Source organism: Eublepharis macularius, chromosome 5, assembly GCF_028583425.1.
Source record: "Eublepharis macularius isolate TG4126 chromosome 5, MPM_Emac_v1.0, whole genome shotgun sequence".
Taxonomy (NCBI): domain Eukaryota; kingdom Metazoa; phylum Chordata; class Lepidosauria; order Squamata; family Eublepharidae; genus Eublepharis; species Eublepharis macularius.
The window spans coordinates 113,806,320-113,819,646 of record NC_072794.1 but is presented as its reverse complement, the minus strand read 5'-3'; the positions used below and the strand labels follow the sequence as shown (position 1 = coordinate 113,819,646).

Here is a 13,327-nt window from a genome sequence, read left to right as displayed (position 1 = left end):
ATCATTCTGTAGTGACCAATTTGGAAGATGAACTACATTTTTTAAAAAATGTATAAAACAGCATTTTTGAAATAGCCAAAGAGGAAGTTATGTTTCTGTTGCTTTTTATGTTGGACCAAGACAGACTGACTGATTTAAACTTCTAGGCTTTGCCAGATGTAACAGATAAATTTTGTTATAAATTAGGGTATTTACAATTTCTGAGTCACTTGATGGTCAGCAACTAAGCTCCATGTCCTCCATGTCCATGTCCTTTACTTCCTATAGTAGATGGGCTGGTTGTCAAAAGTATGCTTCTCCAAAGTGGATAGCTTACATATTTTGATTCTTTTCTGGTAAATTGATTACTGATGCTTGAGCCTGAAAGGGGTTGGCCCTGTTGGCTCTGGAAACCCACCTTAGCTTTGCACACAGCAGGTGAAATTCACGGCACATGCTCATCATCTTAATATTAAACAGACTGAGAAAGAATCTTGTCCATGGTCTGCAAAGGTCACACAGACAACAGAATCTTCTGTATTTACTACAATAGTTAAATTGCCCTGAAATTTTTATGTCAGAAACTCCAGCTATTGCTTTGGTTATCATATGAAAAAAGTCATTTTGAAAAGAAAACACATTTTTCAACAATAAACTACTATTGAATGTCATTTTGAAGTTTGCATTTTCTCTCAAATATTCATTTTTACAGGAAGTATTTTTGTACCTGATAAAACCAATTTCATTTACACGTGTTTATCATGTGGTGCCTTGTTCCACCAATTGTTTTTCACTGCATGCAGGGCCATCCGATACTGTTGCATGATTATTCATGCAGCATTTAATGTTTAGTAGTTATGAGAAGACCTTCCTTAAATAAATACATCACAAGCTGGGCCCCTAGTTTGCTTACCTATGCTTAATCTACACATGAGCACTGCCACTGGTATCAATGAGAATCTGTCTATGAGCAAGAGTTTTAAAGCCAAGTTGAATCAAGAACTATAAGGATCTGTTTTAACTCGGAGGCAAATTAGTAACAGGTTGCTGCAAACCATGAAACGGTTACATTATTAAAGACATCATAAGTAAAATGAGGGGCTGTGGCCAAAAACATCAGAGGTGACTTTTCCTTCAATAGTCAAGATTCAACACATCAGAAATTCAGGTACACTTTGCAACTTAGCTTTGACTTTTAAAAACAAATTTGAAGGAAAATCATTTTGTTTTGAGAAGTTTTTAGAAAAATGATTTTTCCCACCTAAGGTGCGATTTGGATGTACACAAAATCAGTTGCTGGGAAGCTGGCAAAATTGAGCCATATTTGAGAGAGGAGCTACTCTGAAAAGTAGTTATCTTACAATAGTTTAGCTGGTAACAGCACTTATTGGAGACTTATTATTTAGAAACTTCTGTAGATAGCTGGCTACACAAAGCCAGGAAGTCCATAGTTCAAATTTTGCCTTTGCTGTGAAATCACTAGGTGGTCTCATGTTCACCTGTCTCACTCAGCTTCAAACACCTTCCTTATCTACAATGATTGCATTCCAATGTCATGATAAATTGTAGCTTGCACAACAAACTATAGTTGAGCTACCAAATGCAAATAACTAATCTAGTTTGTGCATAAGCATAAACTTCTTGCCTCTGTCCTGCCTGCCAATGAAGGAAGATATCCTTCCCATACTGCTATCTCTGCAGCCAGGTGGTGCTATTAAAAAACTGTGGTGGTGTGAATTCAGACATCACAACAAACCACAATTAGTACTTGCCAGCTACAAATTCTAGGTTGAATTCCTGATACAGTGATGACTAACCACTTCCATTTGGGCATCACAGCTAACCACGGTTTGATTCAGTCAAGGTTTATTGTGACATCTGAATGCAGGATAGTTACCTACTGACCTACTTTACAGGGTTGTTGTAAGGATTACTGAAATCAGGTATATAAAGTTCTCCGTACACTCTACAGTGCTATACAAATACTATTATTATTAGAACTGTTATTATTGTATACAGTAGAAAAGAACCCCAGGCCAATCTCTGTAATTCCTGTGGCTGCAGACTCCCCTTTCCTCCAACACCAGGCTTTTTCTGTATCAGATCAACAGGTGCAGCATCTAGTGCTGGATAGTCCAGTTTATTAGCCAGAGAGGACCTCAGGGTACATGTGTAACTAGTAATCTTCAGAATGACTTTGGTATTCATTATTAAAAATCCATGGCTGTTCCTTCTTATAGATCTTTGGTAACAAGAAACAGCCCTTTTCCTGGAATTATAGCCTTTTCCCTGGAATTTTCCTGGAATTACAGCCTTTTTCCTGGAATTTTTAGCGTGAAGGGCATCATGCTCGATAATGAAACAGATCGATAGCTCAGTCAATCACATTACTGGTTTTGTCACATTAAGCATTTTGTGAACTAGAGCTTCTTTAGTCCACTAAAAACATCTGTTCTAGTCTGTTTTAGGCTCTACAAAGGAATGGCACTCTTCAGGGAGCCCCTAAGTCTTTTCTTAGTGAAAGATGCAGCATTTTCAATTGATATTTCACTTGATTTTGAAGATTATTTTTTCATCTGAATGTTGCAAATAGATATGGTGCTACTGCTAAGTTTCCTGTGATCTAATGCATGCAAACTAAAACTGGATTCCAAAGAATCAAGAGGATTCCCTTCCTCTTCATTACAGTCCTCTGTGCTTTCTGGGGCAGCAAGAAATTGCTGAGGGATTGGTCTGATGAGAAGGCCTGTGCCTGCCTAAAGAGGCTCTTTTAATCTTGGTCAAAGTTATTAATGATGTTAAATATAACCTGGAGAGAGAAAAATCATTGTGGGGGGCAGTTTATTATGAACTGAGCATATCTAGCAAAGTTGATACTGTTTTGACATTCATTTCATTACTACTGGAAGGGACTGATCACATGAAGAAAATACCATTTGTGGTGCTATTCAGTGATTAGTTATTAAACTAGATACTCTGGGGCAATTAAGTTTTGGTGTTGATAGTAATATCTTCTGCAACTAACTTCAAGATAGTTATGGAAGACAGTGGTTGGCTTTTAAGATATACAGGCCCTTCTGAAGAGTCATTCTAAAATTAAGAATGACTAAAGTAACTTCATCATAGCTACCTAGGAAGTATGTGAAAACACAGTCCACGTATCTAATTTGCCACTAAGCAATTCCCATATTATTGAGACATCTATATTTTAATGTTAAGCCTTAACTAACAGCATAAAGTGTTTGAAAAAGATCTTGGTATGGTTTAGATGACTAATATTAAGGAAATGCAGTACCAGAATCCTCTGCTATCGTGCTGGAAACAATTGTGGTGATGGTGGTTGCTTCTGTAGTAGTTGTAGCTTCTGTGGTAGTAGTTGCTTCTGTAGTAGTGGTTGTAGTTTCAGTGGTAGTGGTAGTTGTGGCCTCTGTGGTAGTGGCCACAGTTGTAGTGGTAGTTTGATCAACTGTTGTTGAAGGCCTCCACGTTGGAGCTAGGAGGGAGATGCAAAAACTGCATTTTGACTGGTATTTTCATGTTTAGTCCTTTGGCTTTGCTATCTCCTGAAGCTAAATATGCCTGTGAAACCAGGCAAAGTGGATCAAGACATACACACAAAAAAATCCCAGGATTAAACCAACAAAGCACACTGTAAAAAACAATACAATACTTCAGTTTCACTTTCTTCACTAGAAATAGCTATGCCATTCAGCTACAGAGTGGGCAGGTGTGGGAGAGGTTTGGAATCTCTCAAATAAAAGGGTCATGCAAAAACTCTGGTAGGCAAGCACAGAGTAAACATGCAGAAAAGCAGCAGGAAGTGGGAGACCTCAGTCAAAGACAAATAATTGTCCAGAAGCATGCTGTTTGGTTTTAGACTCCATTCACTGACTCAACAGATAGTATTGGTTCTTGTATGAGAATTAGGGTACTCAAAGTTCTCATGACTGTGAGCAGCAAAAATAGGCATAACCATAATGAAAAACACCCACGTCACAGGGTGGTTTGTTGTGGGGATAATAATGATATATTTTGTAAACTGCTCTGAGTGGGTGTTAAGTCATCCTGAAGAGCGGTATATAAACCGAACATGAACGCTCTACAGAAAAATAGGGTTGCAATTACCTGTTGCTGTTGTTCATTGAGTGGTTTTCTGGGACTGCAGACCAACCACAGAGATTTCCAGAACTTTCTAGAGGAGTAGGAGCGCCCCTACTCTCTTTAGTGCTTTCCCTCCAAAAACATCACATGACCAGGAGGAGGGGCACTATTGCCTCAGTTCTCGCCATGTCACCATGGAAGACTCCCCCCAAAATTAAGGTTCCAGAAAGTTCACAGCAGGGCAGGAGGGAGGGATGTGTGCCTGCCAGAAGACCAGCTAATGAACAAAAGTTACAGATAAGTGCAACCCTGTTTTCATCTTCATGGTTTCTGTGCAGTCCCATATTGGGAGAGCAGCAATCTCACTTACTGAAGGAGGTGGGTGTGAAGCTCTCAAAGTAAGAGACTATGGTGGGCCATCTTCCCAATAGATGCTTAGTATCTCATTGATATTCATGCAGAGGTACTTCTAAAGAAGAAGGGGGCTCTTTAAAAGTGTCCCTGACAAAGTACAAGCAAGAATCCAGCAAGGGAAAAACAGCACTCTGGTAAAGAGAGAGACGTGCTAGGTAAAGGGCATTGAACAGTCATGCCCTCGAAGGAGAGTGTGATAGCCCCTACCAACCCACAAAGGAAGGGTTGTGTGAGGATATTACCAGGTCTCTCTTGGAGCCTGAATGACTAATACAGCCAATAGTGTTGTGAGACATGAGGCCTGAAAGCCAGCCCCTGGTAGGAAATCCTGTCCAGGGCATTGGACACATTAACATTGTGGAATGCTATGAATGATGGGACATAGGTTAGAACCACAATGTCCTCATTTCACAAGTGGATGTGAAGTGAAGCACCAGGGAGCTGCAAAAAGTTAACAAGGGGTTACACTGCTACCTGGCATGTCTTTGGAGATCCAATAAGGAAGAGGAAAGTTTAGAGTGTCTGAGTCCCAAACATAATCAATAGCTCAAGAAGAAGGGTCCATATCCTGCTATAGCCTCAGTAGAGACTCTTACCCACTTAGACGTACAAGATATGGTAGTCAAGGAGCAGCAGGTGCCACTCAGAAACAAATTGAGACTACTGCTATAGTGCAGGAAAAAGGAACTGGCCAAAACTGCCAAAGCCATCAGCAAGAGTGAAAACAGCAGATCCACATCAGAATAATGATAATGAATTTAAAGGATTCAGCACCAAGCCTGTTCCTCCCCAAAGAGTGTTGTCCATCTGGACTGAAGAATTCAGAGTCTCTGTGTAAAGTTACAGTAACAGCCACTCAAATCAAAAATCACTAAGTCCTAACATGAACTAGGGCAGTCTAAAACATTGGCCCGGGTTAAGGGAATATATTTGTTACATACACTGCATTTATAGGCGGTGAAACACACATGTATCTGAAGGAGTAAGCTTAACTCATAAAAGTTCAAATAAATTTTAGTCCTTAGAGAGCCATGGGGCTTTTATCTTATTATACAAAGAGGCAATCTACTGTTGGAGATGTTCAATGGCCTCAATTTATAACACTTTGGCTAATATCCTTTATATCTCAGGATGGGGTTAAAACATATTTCATCGTAAAAGAATCATAATGACCTGTTCATTAGTAGCTTAAAGGAAAAACTGCAGCAAGGGCATTTTGCTTTCCACATGGGCTAATAGCTTACAGCATTCACAGTCGACGGTGACTGAATTAGGGATAAATTGCTATTTAATCTGCTGGCCATCAATAATAACAATGACCACTGGAATGAAGTATAAATTTGCTAAAGGATTGCACTAGGGGCCCTGACAGCAGCAAATTTTGTGAAAGTTTGTGTGTTAAGGACTTCTGTCCTGGGACGCTTTTTTTGAGTAGAAAGATATCCTTTAAAAAGATGGGTGTGGAGTTTATTTAAACCCCACCTTTCAGCCTCAATGGAGACTCAAAGTAGCTACAATGTTTAATACCTTTCGATTCCACTCTCACAACAACCTTACAAAGTAGGTCAGGTTGAGAGAATGCAAAGGGCCCAAGGTCACAAGCAAGCCTTCCAAGCAGAATGGTATTTGAATATGGATTTCCCAGATCTTAGCCCAGTGCTCCAACCACTACACCAAACTGGTTCTTGTTAGAAATGGTGTTATACTGGAATGACTCCAGAGACAGAATGAAAAAGAAAATGAAATAAGAACTCTTTCCGAGTAGAGGCAATTGTAATGCTGTAACATCTGTGTCATGTTTTTGTTAGTCCCAAGATACTAGAATCTGGAGTAGTTCTAGCCCAGGTTTTACTCATGTCTGTGTAAACTGGATTTAGGACTGCTAGGGAAGAGCTCTGCTAGGTCTAGCATTCTTTTCTTTGTTTCTGCTGAATAAAGTTACAGAGACTCTCTGTACATTCCTAAATGGCTACTGAATCTTACAGCAATGAGATTGAGAGCCCTGGAGAGAGCCAGCACCATTCCCTGGTAGGAAAAAGTGAGTGTGGGCCTACATGGAACTAACAGGAAAAAACTGCCTTCAAAAAGTATTGGGCTTAGAGATGGAAGGTTATCATTTCTGTTAAAACAGAACTAGTTGAGAAGCCCCAATCATTACATTGATGGTTCCAGCTATGCCACTGTGTTAACAATATTAATTCTGGCCTCCGAGTAGGGTTGCCAGTTCCAGGTTGGGAAATTTTGGGAGATTTGGGGGGTGGATCCTGGAGAGGGTAGCATTTGGGGTAGCGGGGAGAGACTTCAGTTTGTTATAATGCCATAGAATCTACCCTCCAAAGCTGCCATTTTCTCCAGGGGAACTGATCTCTATGGCTTAGAGATCAGTTCCACTTACAGAAAATGGCTCTTTTAGAGGGTGGACTCTATGGCACTATATCCTGCTGAGGTTCCTCCCCTCTCCAAACCCCACGGTCTCCAGGCTCTGTCTCCCAAATCTCCAGGAATTTCCCAACCTGGAGCTGGTAACCGATGGATGAGGTGAGGGAATAGCAAAGAACAGCAATGGAGATCCTCTCTTTGTGGCAGCAAAAAGAGAACTGAGAGAATAGTGGTGTTCCTGGTCATATAATGTTTTTGGTGGGAAAGTGCTAAACAGAGGAGGTATGCTCCTCTAGAAATCTCCAGAAATCTTCTCCGTGGCTGGCCTGCATATGTGCAGTCCCAATGTGGGACTACACAGACACTATGAAGATGAATATATAAGAATCAGTTCTACTTCTCAAAAAGAAGCCACTTGTTGATATAGAAAGTAAACCTTTCAATCACCAGAGCTTTGAAAATTAGTCAAACTGTTCTAAAGTTCTGTATAACAGGAGCAATTCAGAGGTCATCTACACTGGTGGATGATGTAATCTAGGAAATCTGAGGCAGGATAATACCCTGGAATTCTGCAGCCCCCTAAAATGTGCTTAGTTTGCCCACATATTTGAGGAAGTGGATATATACCATAGCTCTCATCTGCTGCTTCAAAGGCTTGGAAAGAGGGAAGGTGTCTATAGGCAGATTGTAAAGCATAGGGTAGAAGAATGAGGTGGGAGAGTAGGTTCTGCTTAAGTGCAACAGAGAGAGCCCATATGTTCCTTAATTTCTTGGGCAGACAGAGTTGCATCCTGCAGTCTGTCAGCAGAAGGTGCTGATTGCTGCTGATCTTTTCAACCTTCCCCTCCCTCCAGCAACAATTTCTGACTCTGAGAAAAAAATTTTCAGTGGTTGCAGGACCTGAATGGAGTTACAGCTGTGTGGGATGGGAGGCTGCAGTGGAGAGAAAGAAGCAGGCAAAATCACTCCCTCCTGCAGGTTGCATGAGGGGAACTGGAAGAAGATGAGGAACGGCATGGTTTTTTGCCCCCCCTTCCCCACTGCAGCATCTTGACTAAGGATCCCATTCCCTGGTAAGGGTGGACGATCCCCCACTTTCACCCTCCACCCACTGCCTCCACTTATCTGGCCAGCAGGAAAGGGGAGCATGGGAATGGGCCTCCTAGGTGTGCTCCTGGGGCAGCGCGGCGACATCACAGACATCCTCGTGTCGCTCCAGGAGCACTCCCGCACTTCACCGCTGGTTGATTTGGGCCCCAGATGGGCCAAATTGGGTCTGTTTGAGGCCCAAATTGGCCTGCTGTGAAGCAGGCATGCACCCTCCGCCTGTGTGATGACATCTCTGAAACTGCTATCACCGAAGTGCTGTTGCTGTGCAGCTGTAGGAGAGCGCGCACTGTGCGAGTAAAATATAAACAAGGGTAAAAGGAAAGAGGTGCCAGGTCTCTCCCTACACACACACACCAGAAGGGTAAGGGGACCTGGCAACCCTAGTCCTGACTCCTGACTCATGTGGCTATTATTTCACACATAGGTCCTTTGACTCTGGAAATCAAGTTTCCTAGAGTTAGAAATGGCTGCTGTGAGGAGAAGAAAGCCAAGATCAAGGATCCTTGTAAAGACTTTGTGTGATCCATGAACTGGATCCAACTCACACTATGACCTTGAGAATTTGATAGAATATGGCATCAATGTGGACGGGATTGTCAAAAAAGAGAAAGATAGTATGCTGCACAAAGATAGTAGCGAAGCAGCGGAAAACCTGGAAACAGAATGACTAGAGGAGGATGTTATACAGATCCTCCAAAAGAAAACAAAACAACTCCCCCCCCCCCAAATCCTGTCCAGTTTGGAAGGCAAGACAGAGCAAAGCCTCAGTGTGGCTTCAGCCTTAATTTAGCATGCCTTGCCTTGTCTGCACAACATTACAAGTGTGACATTCTTATTGCCTCACTGTTTTTTCAGCACATACCCAGTATACTGCTGAGGAAAGGAGTACAGTGAATTACCTGCAATGTTGAACAGAAACAATTTAGCTTAGGGTTAAAACACTGAGGAGATGAGAAGGAAATTATCTCTGCCCACTCAGCACGCTCCCATTTTTGTAGGAAAGATATTGTGCTAAATAGCCCACTGTTGATGATAAATCCTATGCCTTTAAACAGACAGAATTTGTCCTTGGTTACTTAAGTCGCCTTTACATAAATTGGCAATTAGATTTAAAAACTTTTTACAGAATAGAATGATCCAATTTGTCATGGACTGGGCAAAACAAAATTAAATTAAATGGTTGCACACCCTGAACTTTAGCTAGAACATTCTAAGTGAACAGTTTTCTGCCAGCAGAGTTTTGTGCAAATCAAACAATAATTTGTTTTAAGCACTGCAGTAACAGGAAGTGCTTATCACACCGGTTCTCAGACCATGCAATTTCCAAATTATTTCATTCCAATGAGATTTGCATTCCTGGATTAAAACAACAACAACAACAAAAAATGAAGCCTTTTCCTTCCCAGCTTTAATTTATTTTAATTGAAAAAACAAACAGGAAGAAAGGGTATGCTTACTGTTATAAAAATATAATGGGGAACTATATTCCCCTGATAATGGTTTTGTAATATACTTAACAGTTTAAATTCATCTGCTGCCATGAAATTGGGGCTGCATGTTTTATATGTCTGTGTTTTATACGTTTTTGGCAACAGCAGCTGCAAGTGGAATTTAAGGCATGTTTTTGCCTTCCTTGCACTCTGCTCAGGGTCAAGACCGGAATCCTCAAAGGATATGAATGGGAACAGGAACTGTGCTTTTGGCTAACAACACTATAAATGGGCTGCCTCTTAGTAAACTTGGGGTGAAATAAGCTGGTCTGGGTTAAGGCAGGAGGTCAGGCTGTATGATGAAAATGGACCCTTCTGGCCATGAAAGCTATTCTAGCCTTGATGGCTTTGTTATATTGCTCTCTGGGCAGATTCTCACTGAAAAGCTCTGCCTGGGAAACGCGAACAAAATATGCTCTTCCTGAACACCACCTTTTTCAAACCATAGAGTCTGCTCTTTCATTTTTTAAATTTAAAATAATCAGAATACTAACAGATACTCAGAAGTGCTTCACACGGTGATCCAGTATTGCGGCATTTTATGGTTCGAAAAAATATGCTAGTTTCTTCAGACTCATAATGTAATGAAATTAGGGCTCCAAGCTTTAAGCTGCAACATTAAGAATACTTTCCTGGAAGTAAGCCCCAGTGAATAAAATGAATTTATTTCTGTGTAGACCCCAGTCAATTAATCAACCATCTTACCTGTAACTTGTTCATCGAGTGGTCTTCTGTGCAGGCACACATAGGAACTGCTCATGCACAGGCCAGCCATGCACGTTCTAAATTCCTAAAGGTGCAAGATGCTCACCTAGCCTTTTCATGCACTTTTCTCCCGGGCTCAGCTATAAAAGGTGGGTTGAGTGGCTCCCTCCTTCAGTTCTCTAAGCCACCAGTGTAGAAGGAAAGAGCACATGGCAGGGAAGGAGGGAGGGATGTGTGCCTGCACAGACCATTCGATGAACAGGTAAGTGCAACCCTGTTTTCATCGTTGTGTCTTCTGTGCAGTCCCACATAAGAGATTAGCAAGCTAATTTACCCAGGAGGTGGGTCTCTTTAATGGAAGAGACTCTTGAGGATGGCTTTGCTCACAACTGCATCCTTTCTGGGGTCTACATCAATGGTATAATGCTTGAGGAAAGTGGATGGGGTAGAACAGGTGGCCACCTTACACAAGTCCACCAGAGGGATGCCCAAGTTGAAGGCTGATGATGTGGATTGAGCTCATGCCCATTGCTCTTATGTGCAATGGGCATGATTGCTTAGATTGGTTATAACAATCCTTAATGAGCCAAACAATCCAATTTGAAATGGTCTCTGTGGTTCTGAGCCACGCATGTCTACGTATTAAATTGTGGAGGCCATAGCTTCTCCAGTATGTCTAGCTGTATTTATTTGTTGTTTGGGGAGCCTTAGAGTGTCTCCTTGCAAAATTTTCACAAGCCTTTCTTTATTATCTGGAATTAGGCTTAATATGGGCCTATCTTTTCCCATAGGAAAAGCTGATACCAGCCATAATGGCCTCATAATTCCCAATTCTAAAGGTTAAGGCGGAAGCATGAACCTTTCTGCCCAGTATGTCCAGTTTCCTGCCTTCCTTATTGATCAGAGCTGAATGACCTGTGCTGTTTTGGAGGCCCTTGCCTTGGAGGGTCCCGGTGACAATAGAATCAGCAGGAGGGTGCATAAATAGAAAACCAGAACCTTCTTTTTGGATCTATACATATTGTCCAGCTTTTTTGATGTTGCTGGAGTCAAGGGTGGCCTAGCTGTTTTTTGTCATGACAATCATGCTTTGCATGATTGGAAATGCCACTGGACTGCCTTCTTTCAAGTGCAGGATCTTGAAGACCGGATCTGATGAGGTTGGAGCAGAGCAGGTCACCTCAATGTCCAAGGATCTCACCATCTGGACTAACTGCATGGTGTACAAGTGGAGATCTTCACCTGGGGACACAGTAGAATCTTCAGTAAGGAATTCTGGTGAGGATGGTTCTGAGAATCATCAATCAATTCAAAATAAAAAATAATTTAAAAAATCAAAATCAGAACTGACCTCAGAGTCATCATCAGACTGTGTATTATGGTCTAATGTTGGTTCTGGGCCAGTGTTGTCTTCAGGAACCGTGGATGGAGCTGATGTAGGTTTAGCATTACTTCTAGGTTCTGAGCAAACGGCAACATAAGGATCTTCATCATGGAAGAAGTAATGAGGTGGGTACATGCCCAGTGAGCCTTCAAATCTGTAAGTGTAGTAATGATATGGGGAACTGTATGGAGAATAATGGAGCTGATGGCATCTATGATGAGGAGCCAGTTCCAAGTGATTGTCATTCTCAGATGGGCTCAAGGAAACCCTCTTTCCTTGAGCCCATCTTTCTAGGCAGTAGTGGTGATGGTGGTAATGGAGAAATGGCTGTCGACAATTCTACTTCTAGAATCTCACCTTCTGAAAGGGACGGAATCAAAGTAGAATTCTGTCTGGGAGTTGGAGATGGAGTTCTTGGAGCCCTGAGTGGACTTGATGCAACCGATGTAGTCGGAGCTGAAGAGGAGGATTTTTTCCTCTTTTGTGACTTTGAATTTGAAGATTTATCAATGTGCTTTGCTTTGACCTTAGCCTTTCTCGAAGGTGGCTCCAACTGGCACTGAGGTGGAGACATCAACTGAGTGACTGGAACCGACTGGTCCTTGTCAGCGGTAATAGGTGCCAAGCATGCTGCAGGAACCGAGGAGGCCCATTTTGGGCTCTGCAGTATTACTTTCAAAGATAGTAGTGTCCTTCAGGACTGACTTCCAAAAAGCTGCTTTCAGTTGCAACACCCTTTCATGGCACACCTTGGCATAAATTGTTTACAGACTGTGCACCACAAGGTGTCATGGCCTTCGCCTGGGCATAACAGGCATTTTTCGTGCCCATCCGATCCGACCATTTTGGTTCCTCAACATGAACACTTCTTGAAAAAGCTGTGCTGGAATGTGGGTGGGGAGTCCGACACAAGCCTCACTAAAGCCGACCAGGGAACAAAGCAGGGAGCATAGTCCAGAGAGCCGAGTCCAAAAGATCAGAGCCGAGAGGGCAGATAGAGCAGAGCTGGGTTGCAGTAGAGCCGGGTGGGTCTTTGCGCAGGTGCTTCTGCAATGAGGGAGAGGGCGTCCTGGCTTAAGAGCAATCACCTCCAAGGCAGTGCTGCATCCTGTGAGGACTCAAGGTCACTACGCCGCTGTCTGAGTGCCTGAAGCCTTGCACTCCATCTCCTTTCCTGTACAACAAGACGCTGCCACACCCTACGCTGCCTCTCAGGTTCAGGGGAGCTGGGTGGGGATGTTGCCCTGGTCTCAACTGCTGGTGCAGGTAAGGGAACAGCTTCTGTCTCTGATTCTGCCCTGGATTCCTCAGCCTGCTCTGGCAAGGGTTCCTGCTGTTCCACTCCCTGCTGGTCCTCCATGTGCCTGACTCCTGAGGAGCTTGGAATACACTGTCCCCTGTTGTCCTCCATGAAGTCTTCATCCTCTGAGGAATCAGAGCCCACAAGGGCCTTCGATGCCGTGGAACTGAAGGCCTGAACTTGCATCTATGTCTGGAATCAAGGAGCAGAGCAAAGAACACATCCTTCTTCAGTGGAGGCTAAAGAAGAAGTGAGAGAGGGAGCTGCTTGCCCTGCCTTTTATAGCCGTGCCTGAGGGAAAAGTACACGCAAAGGCTAGGTGATGTCTTGCAGGTTTAGAACGTCTGTGGCTGGCCTGCGCATACTCAGTTCTCGTGCAGGACTGCACAGAAGGCATGATGATGAACTAAAGTTTTAATTTCATACCTTAAAAAATGATCAATGTTTAATTGGTAGGGCTGACTA

General features: G+C 42.6%; 1 protein-coding gene across 18 annotated transcripts in view; it reads right to left on the bottom strand.

The window, feature by feature from the left end:
* Positions 1-13,327, bottom strand: part of NFASC (neurofascin) — a 328,885-nt gene that overhangs the window by 32,893 nt on the left and 282,665 nt on the right. For 12 of the 18 annotated variants that reach the window (XM_054981817.1, XM_054981826.1, XM_054981820.1 and 9 more), the window contains one exon: positions 3,275-3,472. The exons of the other annotated variants lie outside the window; for them this stretch is intronic. In XM_054981817.1, the coding sequence (XP_054837792.1) occupies positions 3,275-3,472 (198 nt within the window). The remainder of the gene's footprint in view (positions 1-3,274; positions 3,473-13,327) is intronic. 18 annotated transcript variants of the gene reach the window in all.